This window comes from Protopterus annectens, chromosome 11.part0, assembly GCF_019279795.1.
Source record: "Protopterus annectens isolate FY-2018-M chromosome 11.part0, PAN1.0, whole genome shotgun sequence".
Taxonomy (NCBI): domain Eukaryota; kingdom Metazoa; phylum Chordata; order Ceratodontiformes; family Protopteridae; genus Protopterus; species Protopterus annectens.
Genome location: NC_056745.1, coordinates 1,547,585,702 through 1,547,606,603, shown reverse-complemented (window position 1 = coordinate 1,547,606,603; position 20,902 = coordinate 1,547,585,702). Strand labels below are relative to the sequence as shown.

General features: G+C 38.7%; 1 protein-coding gene across 1 annotated transcript in view; it reads right to left on the bottom strand.

Moving 5' to 3' along the window:
- GDI2 (GDP dissociation inhibitor 2) overlaps positions 1-20,613 on the bottom strand; it is a 771,636-nt gene extending 751,023 nt beyond the window's left edge. Inside the window, 1 exon segment of the mRNA XM_044088823.1 lies at positions 20,464-20,613. Coding sequence (XP_043944758.1) covers positions 20,464-20,508 — 45 coding nt within the window. The 5' untranslated portion in view covers positions 20,509-20,613.
- Positions 20,614-20,902: the final 289 nt, after the last annotated feature.

Below are 20,902 nucleotides of genomic sequence, written 5' to 3'. Positions count from 1 at the left end.
TGTATACACTACATACTGTTCCTTTCCAATCACAGCATCTCTCCTTCTGTATGTCAGTAAATGCTTTTGACCCACAGACAACAGATCTATTCTGCTGTAGAACATTTTCTATACCATCCCGACACATACTTGCAATACAAATGCCTTGCATAACAGCATTTTTACATGTTTTTTTTAAGGAGTTCAGAACTCTTGTTTGTTCAGAGCTCCATTCTTAAAAAAAAGAGAACTGCACCCACAGACTCAAACATGCTTATTTCATTATGGTTTAGTGTTTCCTGCATTTCAACACCCCTCTCAGTCTATTAACAGTTTAAATATTTTTATATGTAATTTAGGAGTCTGACCACATGGGGGTCTGGCATCTTGAAGCAATTCTAATTTAATCTGTCTCTATGTATCCCACAATGCAATGCTAGTCTGTATAAAACAAAATTACATCAAGCAAGCCTCTTTCTTCCTAAAGCTCCTGTCACTGCATTGATTCTACATGCATACACTGCTGTCTTTCAGTCATTTTTAAGTAACATTTTATGCAATTCAATGACTACTTAAAACACAATCCGTGCAAATGCCACAGAACAAACTTTCAAAGTGCTTTTACTACTGCTGCTTTTTAGAATGGCTAAACTGCGTTTTTTTTTTTTTTTTTTTGCGAAGTCTGAATTGTACTACTTTGAAACATCTCCCATCCCACACTATTTCTACATAGTTAACAATTCACTGTCATCTATGATGTGTACTTGGAAATACAGCAATTTAAACCTGACAGACCGTGACCTTTCCATATGGTTAATATTTTACCACATGCAAGGATTTCAAACAGTGATTTCAGCACACCATCAGTACCCAATACTTAAATGTAACAGGAAATGTTACTTTAAAATTCTTCCTTTTGTTTCTACAAGCATTGTTTTACAAATCACACCTCAGAGTAATGTTCAGTGCAGTCACCCAGCCCCTGAAAACCTGCGCGCTCTCAACACTCCCTGAAAACCTGCGCGCTCTCAACACTCCCTGAAAACCTGCGCGCTCTCAACACTCCCTGAAAACTCAGATCAGTATATGTCTAGGCTTACCCCACTTCACTCCTTGGGAGGCGTTATTTCCTGCAAACCATGTGCAGTCTGCTACCTCAGTGTTACCGGTTAAAAGTTGATCCTTAGTTTTCTGAAACTCCATTATAACTTCAAATTTTGCCTGTGTGTATTGTCTGTATTTCCAACAGTTCCGTCTGCTCATCTTCTGCCCTCTCCCCCTCCAGTTCCTGTACCTCAAAGATCTGGTGTTCATCAGGTGCCAGTGCAATTTGCTGATCATGAAAATGGCTGCATCTCCCTACTCAAACACTTTTCAAATGATGTATGTAATTTGTATGCAAGCTGAAGTTACATATTTCAGTTCTTACTTCCAGTTGATTGTCATGAAGCAGCATAGTCACCCTTCTCAAATTAAATTGCTCACTCCACCAAACTGTTAACTTTCAGCTGCACACACTTAGTCTCAAATCAGTAAGTGATATACTCAGTGTACCAAAATCACTTTCATTTTTAGAAAACATTCAAATTGAGAACCGAAGGAAGCAGACTTTGTCAAGCACGGAAAAACTTCAGCAGTCATTCACACAAGAAAGAACTTTACTTAACAGATGGCTGCACACTGATCAATAAAATTAACTTCAGTTACTCCAGTGTGAAAAACTAAGAAACAGCAGCCTGGGATAATGTCAGCATGAATAAAATTCAGTTACTGACAAGTACACTGCGTGAATGTCAGCGAAGGAACAAAGACTGTCTAAATGAACATCGACTCAAGAAGGTGAACAGAAAACAGTAACGTGGAAGGACTGTGTAGCTGTTGAGCAAAACCCAGCTCAAACTCCAGCTTTGGTGCAATAATTTTTCTCTCTAGATTACTGGAAGCCTCAAGTCAAATGTACTCAAAGAGGGTTACTGAGTACAGCAACTCAAACACAAGGCTGCAAAAAATGGGAAAAAAAGGCTTTAAACAGACATTCAGATGAGTAGATAAAACCTGCAAATATCAGAGGTCGAAATGAAGAAAAGGCTGGCTGAGTATGAGATTGCTCAAAAAGAGAGGTTTCAAAAATGGTAGGAATTAGAGGATAGGGAAAATCTGAAACTTTCTGCTGTACCAAAGAAAGCTAGAAGGAATAGTCTAATAATTTTCTGAAGGCATGAACTACTGGACTGGTAATCCATAGCAGGAACTTTTAATTAAAAGGGAACTCCATGCATATGTCCCAACCTTGGTCATGAGAAAGCAACCAAGAAATGTATTAGTAAAGATGCAAACTTACCAGAAGAGAGAGCTTATCCTAAAAATCATGGCAAAAGGGCAAAATATTAAAAGTTGGAGACAAGAGTGCTTGTGGGAAGTGATTATTCACTGTACACCAGGCAGAAGATAAATTTATTACAGCAGTCAAGGAAAGTTGAGAGTCAAGCTGCTGTATCCATCTGTCTTCAAAATATTTTTTTCTTGGAGGATCACAGACATTTTTTGATGAAGCACAGGCAAGAGAAGAAATGCAAGTTTGTCCATAAAAAAAATATGCCATCAGGCAGAAGGGGCCTCTGCTTCTCATTTTCCTAATACAAAAGCACATGTAGAGACTTTACCAATGAAACTTTCTCCACTGTTCCAAAGTAAATGTTTGAAACGCACAAAAAAAAGCACAGGAGTTAACTAGAAGAATCAGAGTACCTTGGAAATGCGCTAGAATTCAGAGTTGGGTGATGGAGATGAACAGGAAAATCATCAGCAACATGAAAATTAGTGAATAAATGTGCGACTGCAAAGCATAAATCCCATTTCTGAAATACGGCTGTATAAAAATAAGCAGATAGAGCAGGCATTTGTGGGAAACTGAAAAGCAATTGCTTCACTTAATGTCATTAATGTTTGAAAGGGAAAAAAACAAAAGGAAACTAGTAACTGCAAAAACAAGTGGAAACCAAAATGTAGAATTTCTCCTTTATTAATCCACAGTAAAACAGGTAGAGATTAGCGCTTTCACCCCCCCCCCCCCCCAATAGGGACTTCTTCAGAACTACCTGTTACCACTCAGAGGAGGAAGCAAAAAAAAAAAAGTGTGTTCAAAAATACTTTTATGAAACCTTTTGCAATATAAATTGCATACTTTATACTAAAGTGTTTCAGTTCTTATACATGATAAACATTAAAGTAAGCAGATGCCTTTCCTTCTTCCTCTTTTGGCATTAAAATATGTAGGCATTACAGTGAAAACAAATCTAGACGAGAGGTTTTAAGTCAATAAGCTGCAATCTTGGGTTGTTGAGGTGGGGTATGAGGTGTAAAAGTACAGAGATCATAATATGTACAGCCAATATGTTTTTCCCTCACTTTTGCATCAATGAATGTCTGGATTAAAACACCTGGCTTAATCTAATAACTTTTAAGCAGAAACAAGTAAATATGAGACACTAAACAATGAAAAGTTTTCCCTTAGCAATGAATGTTTCAGCTTGTCTTTCAGACTGAATTTTCCTCTCTTTTTCCTCTTATGTTTCTAGAGAGAAACTGACAATTAGGCAATAAGAGACAGAACATTGGCTTCTTAGAGGCCAAAAGTTAAATGAATTCTGAAAGTATTCAAGGTCTTCACATTGGGGTGAGGTAAAGATTATGAAAAGGAAAAGACACCAGTAGTGTAAATAGAAGCGCAAGCAACAACATGCATCTTAGCACTGATAACATCAATTTCAGTAATTAAGGTTTGTGTTGGCAGCTGTCTATTGGCACAACTGTTACTATTAGGAGGGCTAAACATTTGAAGATGTACATTACTTGTGTCTGTATTAAAAGGTAATGGGGTGGGGTTTTTTTTGTTTTAATAAAAACCCTAAAGCAAAAAAAAAAAAGGGGGTCTTCTAAAATCCAGCATAAAGTTCCAATGCTGCAAAGAAAAAAAAAAAAAGTCTACCCATTAAATCTTTTCAAATACTGATGGTTGCATGCATCACAAGAGGTCAAAATAGACATGTAAAAAGGCTGCCATAATAGCTGGGAATAATGACTTATTTCCATAATGGCAAGACTTCCCATATCATCTTGGAATGTGAATGGTCTCACGGTATAGACAAAAAAGAAAAAATAAACTGTCACATTAAGAAATGCAGAGTGTAAACAGGAATGCTACAGGAGACATTTAGAAAGAAATGAGCATGTGAATTTCATGTATCAGGGACAAAGGAAAAAAAGAGGAACACTAATTGCTAAAGGAGCACTAGTAAGGACAGAATAGGAAAAAATAGATAATGCCAGATCTGAGGTAGTAAGGGGCTGCTGGCAAGGGATGAAGAGTATGCTTGCATGTATTTATATTCCACCTAAAACTATTAATAAAGCTTTAAAAACAATTTGGAAGAAATAATCAGCTTTCAGAAGTATTACTTCTAGGTGGGGACTGGAATTTGATTGGCAACAATGAAGATGTATTTGGGAAGCCTAAAAGGGAAAACATAACAAAAAGAAGGTAGCTTTCTGTAGAGATTTATGATGCTTGTTATGAAAGACATGAATTCAGTACTAGGAATTCAGAAGAGAATTTACACATTATTCCCGAAGGCACAACAACTGGGATGGACTAGGTAGAAATTATATTTCACAGGAACATGTGCATTCAATGGCAAACTGACACATCTAATAACTATTTCAGATCATACACAAATAATTACTAGGATAAAAAATGCAGGGCAATTAAGTAAAACATGAGGCACTGGCACTTCCCCACCTGCTACAGAGTGACAGGAATATAAGGAATGGGTACAGGATCATAGGTGGTTACTAGGCTAATGGCCTTGGGGCACTTACAAGCCTAGCAATGTTACAACCTTGTTTCTTATAGACCAGGAGAGAGTATTTGTAGGCAAAAGCGTGAGCAGCACCGACCATCCCCCTCAAGGAGGGACAGAGGTAAAACCCCCAAGGCAAATTCTCAGTTTTCCATCCAACTGTCCAAGTTACGCTCAAATAGGGCCACAGAGGAGCTCTGTTCAACATGAACTGGTAGTTTATTCCAGAGGGGTGGCAACCTCTGGGAGACATTATCTGTCTCTCCAGCAAGTCCTGTTTTATGCCGCAAGCCAGGTTAAAGGAGAAACACACCCACAGACTCAAAAAAACATGTTATTTCAACATGGTTTGGCATTTCCTACATTTTAAGCACCACTCTGGGACTATTTACAAGTTTTTAAATATTTTTATATGCACTTGTCTGACCACATGGACTCTGGCATCTTGAAGTAATTCTGATTGTTTAGTCTGCCCCTAGGTATCCCACAATGCCGTACTTGTCTGTAAAAAAGTTACAACACACGGGCTTTCTTCCTACAGCTCCTGTCACTGCCATAGCTCTCAACCTTCCATCTTCCTAAAGCTCCTGTCACTGCCATAGCTCTCAACCTTCCATCTTCAAAATGAGGAACACTAACCCTCATAATGTGGAACAAATGGGCAAAATATGGAACACATATTAATGGCTTACTAACAACTTCAAATAGGAAGGTTGCAGAGTGGTTAAAATATGCTGGTTTTACTTCTAAAGATCTTTTAATGAATTCATATGATTAATTTCTATTTATCATGGATTTCACTTAAAAAATCCTAACACTGAATGTGCGACGCACCCTTTCAATGTGGAACACAAACTTTTTAAGACCCCAAATGAGGTATGATCCTCAAAATGAGGTACACTTGAAAGGTATGGTCACTGCATTGATTTTACATCCATATTTAAAACTGACTGAAAGACAGCAGTGTAACATTTTATGCATCCAGTGACTACTTAAAATACGAACAGTGCAAAATCCACAGAACATACTTTCAAAGTGCTTTTTACTGCTGCTTCTTTTTAGAATGGCTAAAGTACAGTCTTTTGTGAAACCTGAATTGTACTAGTTTGACTCATCTCCCACCCCCTTCACACCCAACTTCCCTAGCTGTCAAAGTGCTAAGGGTAATTTTGAACTGTTACCTGCTGTGATTGACTGCTTACAGCAGGAGCTCGACTCGCGTACAGTTTCCTTGTTCTAGCCATTACTTTCTGTATGGGTAAGGGAAGGACCAGGCACATTACAGCATGGGTGACTTTTTAGGATGGTAGTGGTGATGTCAGGTTTTGGGAGGGAAATGGCCAGAAAACTACCTGTATTCAGTGGCCTTGATGACCTCAGTGAATTGGAGACTGCAGCAAGAGTGGGACAAAAGTTTTTTTTGAAAGTGAAACCACCACAGTACAGTAAGGTACTGTTCTAGTGGAGGGAGAGAGTCAATTTAAAATATTTTAAACGCTGTATTTTTATTTCTTCATAGCAGGGACAGTAAATCGGGAGAAAAGACAGAAGTTGAGCATTTAATAATAGAATCCCATTGCTGTCCTTTAAGGTCCCTAGATCGAGTGAACATTGTCCATTTGACTTGCGGATGTGTAGCATTTCCATTAAGGCACAGTCCAAGACAGCTCTGCAGGCAAGGCACAAGTAGCCTCTAAACAGTCTATACGACACTAGAGTACAGGGACTGTGACTTCAGTCTATCCATGTAGGACATGTGCTGAACAGCCTGAATTTTCTTAGTGAGGAACCTCGAGGTTTTTCCAGTTGCTGCAGGTGTCTGCTGAATTCCATACAAAAGGCAGCATTGTACTATATTACTGATCTGATGAGGGACAAGTACAGGGAAGTTATAACCTCCTTCGCTCTGCATGCTATGCCCTTCCTTACGAGATGAGCAAAGTAGAAGGCCTGTGGACACATGCTGATCAAAATTAAGGCAACTATCAATCTGTGCTTCCAAATCTCTCACCACCGAGTTTGAACTTAGGGTGTCGATATTAATACTGTAGATTGCAGGAATCCTCTTGCTGAAGGGAATGATAATGCATTTTTTACATTGCGTTTAAGACCGTGGCTTTGGCATCAATCATTTGTCTACATAAGCTCATTTTGTAGTATGTTGACATTTGGGGATTCAATGATTGCCCCCAGTTTACAGTTGTCAGCCACAGACCATCTATTTTTGCCTGGACCTCTGACAAATAGCTTCCAAACAGCAAAGGGTCCAGCACCAATCCCTGTGAAACACCACTGGTGACAGGTCTGCTGGTAAAGGTGGAATCCTCAACTGTGTGTGTTCTGTCAGTGAGCCAGTAGGCTACCCACCTAATGATGGATTGAGCCAAAGCTGGGTGAGTGGGGGACTGTGTTGAAGGTCTTAGCCAAGTCTTGCTAGGCAGTATGCACAGATTTGCCTTCATCCAGGATTTTGGTGACATTATCAAAGTCCACCAGGTTTAATACACATTATCTACCCTTGACAAAACCAAACTGGGTAACAGCAAGAGTTTGAAGGTCTTGTATATCTTTAACAAGTCCATGATGATTCTCTCCATGGATTTGCAAATAAGGCTGGTTAAGCTTATGGGTCTATAGTTTCTAGGGTTGTTTCATGGACACCCCTTTGTTCACAGGTTCATAGAATAGTACTAGGCTAACTGCTCTTTTGGGCCATGTGAAGCGAAGCCTAGCCAGTTAACCCACATGAGAATCAAACCCTCCACCTTGTGTCTTTAAGGTAAACACCTTAACCATTATGTCATTCCCTCTGTGCAAGGGAATAACTGTTGCTGTTTTCCATTCAGCTGGGACAAAGCCATTACTTAGACTGAGGTTGAAGAGAGTACCCAATGGTTCTGCTAATTCATATTTTAGACTATTCAGTATGCAGACAGGATGTTATCAGGGCCCATACAGGCTGTGCTTTTGGCATTTGAGACTGTAGTTATTACCTGATCCTTGAAGAACTGGTGATAGGTAAATTATGGGGTATGACTGGTGGGGACAGGGGGGGGTGAAGTTTTTGAACCTATCTGCCAGCATGTTGGCTTCTTCTGGAGGTTCAGTGTAGTACTGTCCACTATTAACTGGGAAAATTTGAGCCTTCCCATTTAGATTATGGCTGTAGCCAAGACGAATGCCTTGTGATTATCCTTGGCTAGGGATAATTTAAATTAATTGTTCGCTTTAAAGGATTTAACAAGATGTCTAATTTACCCGTTTAAAATTGTGGAGGGTGTTCTTCCACTACTGAGACCTTCCCCTCTTGTTTCTGGACAGCATTCTTTTTTCCTCTTACTGTATAACCTATTTATGCTGATGTCCACCAGGGTGGTTTATTTTTTCTTAAGGACCTTGTTTTGATCCTTTCAGGTACAGCTAAATCAATACTTTGTATAGGTGTTTATACAGGGCATTGGCATACACCTCAGTATAGGAATCCTTGCTGTCAGTGGGGGGTTTTGAAACTACTAATGCCATCCCTTAAGAGGCTACAGTTGGCTTCAGTATAATTTTTCAACCAAACAACTCCTGGGGGGGGGGGGGGGGGCGGCAGGTATTATTGTTACTTTGAATGAGACTGATTTATGATCAGACTTCACCAGGGAGGGCCCCACAAACGAGGTGGTGCAGTGATATCCCATGTTGGTGAACTCTAGGTCCAGGACATTTGTGCTGCTGGTGGAGGTGCAAACTATCTGTTCCGAAACATTTGTGTTAAAGTCCAGGAACCTTTGGGTGAGCATGTTTGTACTTGTACACATTTCCATAAATCGATGAAAGGATAGTCACCATTAACCAGAATGTTTGGCTGAACTGTGAGTAACTCAGGTCATAGATCACATTAAAAGGTGGGAAAAGTTTTGAACTTATTTATTGTGGTCTCACTTTTAGAACACAAAATCCCGGCATTTTAACAGGGGGATGTGTACACTTTATGTATCCACTGCATATGTCTACAATGGCTAAAAAGAATAGCAAAGGTGAGTCCAAATTTGACAGATATGGACCAATGTTTTGTGGAGGAAAGGCAAACATTAACAGAACAATGATGATCTAGAAGGAAGCAGAATTTAGAAAGTACTGCGTTATCGGGGGTCTTAATACACAAAGTATTCAAAATAAGCTGGGATTTTATGAGTAGGGCAACTGAAGCATTTGCATTTCCTGACATAGTAATAAGGTTAATTAGGGCATGAGGGATCGGTGGCAAAAAAAAAAAAAAAAAAAAAACATGGAATGGTTCCTCTAACTTCAGTCTGAACAGAGAACCAAGTAAAGGTGTCCTCTTCCCCCTTCATTAATTACATTATAAATATAACTATTTATTATTGCCAAAGAAAACAGGGAACTCAGAAATTCAAGGACATAAATTGGTATGGTATTCACGAAAGTTGACTTTATTTGCAGATATTTTGTACCTGATGGGACCAGAAAGACATTTTCAGTGTTGTGGAACATTCTGAGACAGTTCTGGTTTCTTTAGGAGTATAAAATTAAAGATAAAACAAAAGCTCGAACTATAAACCATGTACCCACATAATAATTAGTACAGAAATATCCATACTTATAGGGACAAGATAAAATGAAGTATTTAGGTGCATAGATTAAAGACAGATTTTGTTACAGCATCGAAGGATGCATAGGAATACCCTAAACACAAGATAGAACAAAAACTGAGAAATGAAGCTCTTGACCATTACACAGAGAGCAAGATACAAGCAGTAAAAGTGTTTTAGTACCTTTAGTTTTATACACACCTCAGTCATATTTTTATCAATGAGAGGAGAAGTTGTGGATAGTCATTAAAGAGTTGAAAGATTTTAATTGGGAGGGGAAGAGGGTGAGAGTCATATGGGATAAGATGATCCTTCCAAGAGGTGGTGGTTTAGGATTACCTGATTTGAAGGAATATTTTAGAGCTACACAGTTATGCCTCTTGTATGTAACAAGCAGAGAGGAAAGGGGTGACTATGATGATGAAGCAGGGGGATAATTCAAGAAATAAGGAAAGAATGAGATTCTGGATGAGGATCATTTTGGAGAACAAACAGTCTTACAGAATATTACAAACCATAAAGGTAGTAGAAAGTACACAAAGAACTAAGCCAACACGAGGTTAGAGAAAGGAGATTCTGTCAATAGGGATGGCTGAAGCTAGGGGTACAGAGAACAGGCAAAAGGAGAATGGAATCACAGGAGGTAGCTGGCAAAGGAGCCAGGGTATTGCGAACAAAACAGAATGGGGAGAGACCAAGACATTTGGTCTGCAAGCTAGAAGGGCAAACAAAGCGATAGGGGAATGCCAAATGGAAGGCCTGCACTAAATGAGATTTTAATTGAATCTAGACTAAAAGCTGCTGTTAAAAAGAGGATAATTATTAGGGCATATAAAGTATTGCACAATAACTATACAAATCGGAAAAGATTGTGAAGAGAGATTACATATGCAGTTCATACAGAAACAATGGGAGGACATGTGCATGGCTCTAAAACATGCAATTTTTTTTTTTTTAAATTAGGGGTTTTGCTTACAAGTATTTGCATAAATAATTTTATACCCCAAGTAGACGCCAAAGATTTTTTTCCTCAGATAGACAGCAAAAGTTGGAGGTACAATGAGGAATAAAGAGGTAGCTGGATGAATATGTTCCGAGTGTAATGAGTTGGCAAACTTAAAAAAATTCCCTACAGAGTGCTCCATCAGGAATACTGGACAAAAATTAGTGTAACCAAGGAAAGTTTTTTTTTTTTTTTTTTTTTTTTTTTTTGAGCTGCAGGATCTGAACAGTCTAGACATAGTATGACCTTGTTAAGTTTAATTCTGCTGGCTACCAAAACAGCACTTACAACAAAATGGAAATCAAAATATATACCAACTATACTTGAAGCACTGAATATTGTAAGACTAAGAACAGGAAACGTGATCTTTAGAAAAAGACAAGAGTAAATTACATAGAAAAAAAAAACAGAAATTATGGTTAACAATACATGCAAAAAGCTGTTTTGGAGAAGGAATGAGGCTTAAGAAAAGGTAGGAATTGAACAATTCATGTAATGGTGCTTTGATTATAGGATACACAATACGTAATGTATAACATTCGTAAATGTAAATTTGCTAATGTGGTTTGATTACTTTTATGTAAACGCATGTTTGCCTGTGTCACAAGTGACAATTTGTTAAAGGCGCCTACAAACAAAAAAAAAAAAAAATTAGCTGAACATGGTACACTTTCTATCAGACATCCCAAGAGTGGAAATCAATTTTGTTCTAGTCCAGGGACATCCCAAGAAAGTGGATGGCTGCCAGCAAATTATATAGGCCATGTATGAACTGAAGCCAAGACACTTGTGAAGCTTCATAACTTTTCATGGAGAAAAATAGTACAGACCTATAACCTACTCTGTGACAAACAACAAATAAAGAAAAGAACCTGGAGTAATCACAGCACATGATCTGAAGTGTTAAAACAAAAAACACAAAACAAAAGGCAGCATAGTCAAGAAAACATAGCAGTACTTCCACTTTCTCCCACAAGTTTACCAACAGAAAACATGTTACACACCTGATCTAGCCTGGCACACTATGTGCAGTTCTATAGACCCACATTCATATACGAAGAATTAAAAAAGTGTAACACAGGAATTCAGCCAGAGGGAAAAAAATGTCTTAAAGCAGAAAAAAAATCTTACTTCATAGAAAAAAATGGTAGTAGACTTGACCATCCTTCCTAAAGACAACAATAAAACTAGCAAAGAAATTAAAGGTCATCTAATAAGTTAAAAGGGAGATTGTCAACATGGTTTGTGCCAAAAACAGTCAGCAAACAGTCTGCCACACCCATTCAGTCCAACAGTATTAACAGGCAAGTCTCAATGACTAAAATAAGTTATCAGAAGTTATTTACTATACTTCAGATTCAAATAAGGAAGCAACAATTAACTAGTAAAACCAGTTATGTGCTTAAGTAGAAATAAGCTGCTGCAACACCGTCCTACAAACTTCATTTCACTCCTGCCAGCCTTGCACTTCAATGGACACTACCTGGGAAGGTTGGCTAAAGAACGTCACCTGGCCAGTTTTGCCCTATCCAAACATTACTTCTTAAACATTATTTCCAGTTTTTGTTTAATACAATAATTTGCAACCAGAAAAAACAGTTACTTTGATTACCTCAAGCTACAATGAAATAAAAAATTCTTACGTTTAAACAGAATCCCACCCAAAATGGGAAAAAAAGCCAAAAGCGTGACTTGGATAAAGGAAACCTATTTCTTCTGTAACTAAACAGATGTGCATTAAACTCTTTTCCCAAGCATAAACTAAGCATCTCCCTTCCCCTTACTGTTGAGATAAATTAGAATGGATAATACATTATGTTAGTATTTCCCTGGTTTTCGGAAAAGAAAAAATGCACTGCTTTGTATCTTTCAGAAAGCATTTGTGTGTTGCTGTCAAAGAAAGGTGACAGCAGACCTGCATTCTGAACTAAATCAATATATTTAATGGCAAAAAAAAAAAGGAAATGCCTGATCTAAGTTATGAAAAATAAGAGCAGTGTTATGAAGGCTGACTGTCCACCAGATGTACCCGCTGAAATCCCAAGAATTTTAACTTTGATCCTTGAACTGGGGAAAGGCAAGTGAAAATGTGAAACATAATATCTGAAACTGCAGTCAGCATTCTCCCTCCTTCCAGGTACTATATTATTATATATACATACATACATACATGTATCTGTAAAAGGTGGAAGTGCAAGGGGGGGGGGAAATCCCCTGAAAAAAAAAAAAAAAGGCAAAATAAAAAAAGCTGCAACAGCAGGTTTCAGAATTCAAAAATTGAAATTGATTTAAAAAAAGGTTTAAGTGTGAGGGTTCTCACTGTAGGAACAAGCAACTAAATACAAAATGTACAAGAAAGGAAGTGCAGACTATGCCATTCTTACAAAACCACATACAAAATGTCTAAGAGACAAGTCTTGCATAAATCATATGCAAATAAACACCAGGCTATCAGTCTATCCAATAACCAGCAGTCACAAACTTTGTACCTGTGAAGTTAAGACCTTGACCAGTAGAACTACCCACCCCCCATGACTTACATTATGAAATATGCAATGAATATTGCAGGAAAGTCACATTTTTCAACTACCATGTTCGCTTAAGAAAATGTGCTTCATATGAGGAAACTGCAAAGATGAAAAGAAAAATTCATCCTTATCTTAAAGGGTTTATAACCCCAGATTTGGTATAGTTTGAGATGCAGGGGTGTGAGGCACAAGGATGCCCATCTCACACACAAATTGCCTTTATTTCTTTGTAATATACTCAAGTCTTCTCAATGTCTATTTAACAGCTTCAAAGACTCCCAATAGGAAGCTCAGTTATAAATCCTTGCATTCCTAATACACTGGAAGAACAAAGAGGAGATCCAAGTACGAGACAGTCATGGAAGTTACTATCATAGCCCCAAGATGCCAACAGATAGTTCTGCAAAGAAAGAAAAATAAATTGCTACTATGATAGCAACTCTAGCACACACTACTTAAAACTACAGTGCTAAGGTGGTGTCCATCAAATGGTAAGTTTAAACTTTAAAGTGGAGCAAACAACCTGAAGAACATATGTAGCACTACACCAGGTGTTAAAAATAATAAAAAAAAAAAAAAAAAAAAAGATACACAGAATATTCACCACTTTCTTGGAATTTGTACTTCCTTCTATTGTCTGTTAGCAGTTGTTATTAACTAAGAAAATTACTTCCATTTCAACAGTACACCTTGCATACAAAACTTAACTTCTACAAACCACAATGGCAGTAGCAGTAAAATAATCACTACACATTTGCAGAGTGAAGTTTCTCGCATATAACTGCAAAATACTAGCTCTTAGATCCTCACCAACCTCCAAACTCTCTCCAAACTAAGCTAGAAACAGCCTATAACAAAATTGTCAGATTTGCCACAAATCAAAGCTGTAGACCTCATCATGCTCTCTCTTTAAAAAAAACACAGACTGGCTAGAATTATCCCACCAGCTTCTCTCACAGTTTCAGATTATCCACATCTTGTAACAACCATCTTTCTATCCCAACTTGTCTTCTCTTACCTCCTTCTAGGACTCTCTAAGTTCAGGCAAAGACCTACTACAAACCCATAAACCCAAGAGCAAAATTGGTCAAAACCTCTACAGCTACTTCCATTTAATTGAACAAACTCCCATTGCAAATTAGATCACTTAACTCAAAGAATTTAAATCGGCCACCAAAGACTACCTAAAAAGTTGCTGGTCATGTCACTGTATTCAGCAATCTCTTAAGACTGCAAATAAAAGTTATGCTTAGACTGTTCCAACTTGAAAATGTTACTACTTTGTATATAATTACTATGTTCATTTAAAATGTTATATTAATGTGTTGTCTTTTTCTTCTCCTGGCCTCCACTGAAAAAGGGCCATTAGCTCAGCTGGATAAACCTGGTCAACAAATGTAAAATAAATACAATTTTTCAAAGAAACCCAAAGCAGTTCCTCGGAAGACGCACAGCAATCACAAGCCAAAATGCTTACAAACTTCCAAAATGAAAACAGCAGGTCGTAGTTACCAGCCCCCTCCCTCCCCACTTTCTACAAGCTCAGGATGTCATGTCAACTGTTGCCACCTCTCTCTATTCAGTGCCATTCTCCTACCTGCTTTGACACTAATGTCAGACTGTTGAAAGTCATCTCTCACTCAATTCAACCACCTCTTTGCTCAACATCCTCATTTCCACTTGCCTTCTTCCTGTCTGTTCCAAAACTTCACCAGACTATCTTCTGCTTTTCTGCATGTGTCTGAACCACCATAACCTGTTCTCTGACCTTTTCTGTTATTGGAATTACTCTGGCTTCTGCTCTTATGTCCTTATTTCTTTCATCTGACCCACAGTATGCAGCTTACCACCCATCTCAGGCACTTCATCTCAAATCACCTCTAGCATCCATAACTGCTCGGCCTTTAATATCTAATTTTCCGTACCATACAGCAATACTGGTTGCACCACTGAAAGTAAAGATATTCATTAGAAGGTATGCCAAAAAATATCATATACATTGTCAAATGCATATAATAAAATGCTCAACTCCCCTAACAGAACAATGTAAACCCAATATAAATGGCTAAACTCCAAGATAATGCAGTACATGCATGCATGTACACAAAAGTACATGGCACCATACTGAATATGGATGGAAATACAGTCCGATCCCCCCCCCCCCATTATGAAGCTAAAGGAAGGCCTCCTCCTATTTTCTTGACAAGACTAGTACCTGCAAAGCCCATAGGAATAAGACATTTGTGTTCAAAGAATCATAGGAGATTACTAGGCTACCGACCCAGAGGTCATTTTAAGCCTAGCCGTTTTATCCCAATGCAATACTATAGAAATGCTAGTAAATACCCACAACTGCATTTAGTTATGACTGCACATGTCCAGGAGGGCTGTGGGCTCTATCCCCGGTAAAAATTTACGGTGCCCCATCCACTCATCCAGGCTCCTTTTGAACAGTGTCACAGAGGTTCACTGTTTCATGTGAATTGGTAGCCCGATCCAAAGATGCAGCAGTCACTGGAAGAGAAATAGGGCATGATGGAGGGACAGATTTAAGTCGCAGGCTATATTTAGGTCCCTGGAACAGGTAGTCCTAGTCCCATTTGATTTACAGATATGCAGCAAGTTCATTAAGTTTGGGTCTTGCATTTCTCTGTAAGCCAGGCATAAATCTCCCCTAAGAAGTCAATATGATACGGAGTACAGTGACAAGCACTTTAGTCTGTCTGTGTAAGGCACATGCTGGAGCCCACTGATCTTCTTGGTTAGAAACTTCTGAGGTCTTTAACTGCTGTAGGTGCTTAGTATGGTACATTCCAAATGGGGCATTATACTCAATTATGGGGCGGATAAGTGCCTAGTATAGGGGGGGGTTATAACTTCTTTTGTTCTCGAGGCGATACCTTTACAAATTAAGTGTGCTATCTAGAAAGCTTTCCTTACTACAAGTAGACACATGGTGGTCAAAATTATGGTCGCAGTCAATATGCGATCCCAGGTTCCTTACCACTTCAAGGGTACTTACGGTACTGTCGCCGAGTTGACAATGTGAAGGGACATTGTTTGTACCAAAGGGAATGATGATGCAGTTCCTCTGCATTCAGTTTGAGACTGTGACTAACACAAGTCACTGGTTTGAGTGACTCACTCCTGCACATTGACACAGTGTACTGAAAAAGTTTAAAGCAGGCCATACAATCATGTACAAGCAGATGTGGCCAACAAGCCATCTACAGTACTTCAGTGTACCAGTGGGGCTGAAAAGGCTAGGCTTCTAAAAGCTGCGCTAGTTTACTGCCTAGTAGCAGTACATGAACCCATAATAAAATGAAACTCTTCACACCTTCAAAACACACTACTGAACAATAAATCTGACAGACTCTGTCAAACTCAAAGTCATCACATAAGAAACAAACAGAAAAGCAAAGCTGTACCTACATGGTAAATAAAAGACTAGTGACAACAAAATACAGCTTCCTCAGCCCCAATTAAGGCTTTAGTCTCCAGAATCAAGTCAAATACTTTACAAGGTAGCCCAGGTGACTGGGGGATCCTTACAAAGTTATCAAATTCTGCACTAGCGAATGGTTGCTGGCGCAAGCTGTGTTCAGATTTTCACATCATAATCCAAAATGCTTACCTAGAGTACAATAATAATAAAAGGCAGAATGTGAAGCAAAAAACATTTCTTGAACAAATGTAATGTTAATTAAATACAAAGTAGTTTGGACAAGATATTAACGTGTTCAGTGTATTACATAAATCTTAGGTCACACAAAGCTCCATGTCTCTTCACTGAACACACGGTGCACCAACTGCGATGTCCATGACTGCTGTCCATCTTTCATAAGTAAAAAGCATATATGTTTTTGCAAATAAGCACCGCATTAATGATGCAGATGTTAATGTAAACTGCTGAGTTTAACTTTAGGAAAGAATCTTGATGACAAAGCAGGATGAAGACCACAGACCGATCAAGGGGACTGATGGCAGCAAGCTCTATTCAGAGTCACATTTTTAAACAGCCTACCTGTACAGATGAAAGGAGTTTCTGCATTACTGAATGAGGATTAACTCAAGAGTCAATGTAACAGGAATCCAGCGAGAAATGAAAAAAGGAAGGGACTTCAGAATTACATACTTTTATATAATCTGCAGAGATTTTTCGTCTCCAAAAGCTAAAAACGTTTACAGACTAACAAAGCTTATCGGTAATTATTTAAATCTGGCAAAAATATGATACTAATAAAAAAAAAAAAAAAAAAATCAAGACAGAGTGCACTCACTACTCTCTAGTATAATTACCCTGTATTCCCAGTATATGAATATGTAATGCTAGTTTCTTAACATGCAGTGCAATGAAAACGTAGTCGCCCCTTCCTAATTTCTTATTTTTTTTGCATGTTTTTCACACTTAAATGTTTCAGCTCAAACAAATTTAAATATTAGACAAAGATAACCCAAGTAAACACAAAATATAGTTAAGTGATGATTTTATTTATTAAGGAAAAAAACTATCCAAACCTACATGGCCCTATGTGAAAAAGTAATTGCCTCCCTTGTTAAATCATGAAGTAACTGTGGTTAATCCCAATTTTGGGAAAGCAGAGTTCAATTTCACTAGTCACACCCAGGCCTGATTACTGCCAGACCTGTTGAATCAAGAGATCACTTAAACAGAACCTGTCAGACAAAGTGAAGTAGGCCAAAAGATCACAAAAAGAAAGACATCATGCCACGATCTAAAGAAATTCATGCTGTGATCTAAAGAAATTCCGGAACAGATGAGAAACAAAGTAATTGACATCTCAGTCTGGAAAAAGTTAAAGCCATTTCTAAAGCTTTGGGACTCCAGCTAACCACGGTGAGAGCTATTATCCACAAATGGAGAAAACATGGAACAGTAGTGAACCTTCCCAGGAGTGTCTGGCCTACAAAAATTACCCCAAGAGCGCAGTGACGACTCCTCCAACAGGTCACAAAAGAACCCAGAACAACATCTAAAAAACTGCAGGGGTCACTTGCCTCAGTTAAGGTCAGTGTTCATGACTCAACCATAAGACTGGGCAAAAATGGCATGCATGGCAGAGTTCCAAAGTGAAAACCACAGCTGACCAAAAAGAATATAAAGGCTTGTCTCACTTTTGCCAAACATCTTGATAATCCCAAAGACTTTTGGGAAAATATTCTGTGGACTAACAAAATAAAAGCTGAACTTATTGGGCGTTGTGCGTCCCGTTACACGTGGCATAAAAGTAACAGCATTTCAAAAAAAGATCATGCCAACAGTCAAACATGGTGGTGGTAGTGTGATGGTCTGGGACTGCTTTTCTGCTTCTGGACCTAGAGGACTTGCTGTGATGGATGGAACCATGAAATCTGCTCTCTACCAAAAAATTCTCTGTAGGATTGCCTTCTGTGTGGAGTCTGCATGTCCGCCCCGCGGTTCACTGGCCTCCGAAAGACATGTGTGAAATGGGCGTGCCTTCGCTGAAGGTTGGGAGTCGGGCTGGCAACTCGGCACCATTAAAAAAATAAACTGCCAATCATTAGCGGACCAGAGTTCCGCTGTGGCAACCCCCAACAGGGAAAAGACAAACAACCACCACCAAAAAATCCTGAAGGAGCATGTCCAACCATCAGTTCGTGACCTCAAGCTGAAGCACACTTGGATTCTGCAACATGACAATGATCCAAAACACAGCAGCAAGTCCACCTATGAATGGCATAAAAAAAAAAAAAAAAAAAAGTTTTTGGAGTGGCCTAGTCAAAGTCCAGACTTTAATCCAATTGAGATGCTGTGGCAGGACCTTAAAAAGGCGGTTCATGCTCAGAAACCCTCCAATATGGCTGAATTAAAACAATTCTGCAAAGAAGAGTGGGCCAAAATTCCTCAACAGCAATGTGAAAGACTCATTGCCAGTTATTGCAAACGCTTGATAGCAGTTGTTGCTGCTAAGGGTGGCACAACCAGTTATTAGGTTTGGGGGCAATTACTTTTTCACATAGGGCCATGTAAGTTTGGACAGTTTTTTTCCTTAATAAATAAAATCATCACTTAAAAATTGCATTTGTGTTTACTTGGGTTATCTTTGTCCAATATTTAGATTTGTTTAATAATCTGAAACATTTAAGTGTGACAAACATGCAAAAAAAAAATAAGAAACCAGGAAGGAGCAAATACTTTTTCAATGTACTGTATCTAGATTTTAAGACGCTCTACATCAATTTTATTTAAACTTTTATGGAAAAAAGCTCCACTCAAAAAGGAGACGCACACCCAATGTGCAGGTCACAGTTACTTATCCATATAAAGCCACCTAAAGATAAAAGTAAACGGAAGGGCGAAATCCTAATACAAACATAACGCAGGCCAACTGCAACCGTGCAGTTTAAGGCTGGACATGGGCAACATCAGAAAGAGTCAAAGAGCACCACGATAAGTTTAATTAGCGGTCACAAATCTCCCGAGTAAAAGACAGCTGTACCACACAGTAAACACTGAAACAGCAGCATTCCCTCTGTATCAGACCAAGTGACAAGGTCATCACAACGAGACGGTGTCAGACCCAACTATATCCACATTTCTTAGGAGCAAGAAGGTATTCTGCTTATCTTACACACATAAAAATCTTCGTATTTAAAAGCGTACTACTCTTCAAACTAATGGCAATAGTAATTAGCATGAAAAAACTGACCATTCAAAAGGGGTGGCATGCTAGCTCCATCTCATCTGAAAGAGCGCATAACGAGGAAAAATACTGCTTTCACAATCTTCCGACTCAAACCAAAACTTTACTTCAATATACAAAAATGCCAACCCTCGTTCTCAATTATCAAAGATCTTTGGCAGCAATTATGTTTTCCTTTACAGATAGATAACGTTAAATATGTCTGTAAGAATATCAAGCCTGCCTTCATTAATGGGGCAAGAAACTCAAACCCTGCCCAAACTGTTGGACATGTCAAAGTGCAGCTAGACTCAACTGCACAAAGATGACTACATCAGGAAGTAAGACACCTACCACGACCCTAAGTCATTACCCAAAATACAAACTGTACCTACCACAACAGTTAACGACAAAAAGCCTCCCTAGACAGCACATTATATACCTCTATATCTATACAGGTGTACATATACATATGTGGGTGTGTACGCACGTAGACATAAACCGAGCCGGCTATGATAATGCTGACCACCTCCCATACACATCTGATCCTTTAAATCTTCATACAAAACTGCCTTTTGATTTTATTTACAAGCCTGGTGCTGTTACACACCAAAAGTCGGAAACTGAAATAAAACGCGCCCAAGCAGCTCTTTTAAATAATTTCCTTTTGCTGTATTTCCTGACTCAGCTGACATTCTACAGGCCGCAACCCAACCCTAAGAGGATCACTAACAGCAGCACCAAGCAGAAATAAAATTAATAGAATGGATAAAATCCTTTTTCACTCCTGGACACCCCAAATATTTCCAGATGTAGTGCCCTCACCGTCAGTCCTGTCCCCAAGACAATGACATCGTATTCTTCATTCATTCTGATGAATTATGTTGCTAATGATTTCCCCGGGTGCAGAAAAATGGAGTACAGGAAAGGTGCAAAGGAAACGAGGACAGAACCGCAACGAACCAGAAGTAGGAGGAGAAAAATAAAAACGGAGTGGGCGGGCTCCTAACACGTCTGTCCAAGGAACGCAGCGCCGCCTTGTAGGTTGGTAAGGGTATCAACGCCAACCTGCTTGACTGCTTGCTAGGGTCGAAGTCTGACAACGTGATTTATATATGTAAATATAAGCTCCGCGAAAGAAAAAATGGTGATCATCATCTGTCTGAGTGATATGTTATATTCAATGCTTGTAACGTAACAACTGCATACAAATCAAAGTTAATTTATGAGCGATGTAAGCATGTGCAGTACAGTCCATTTAGGG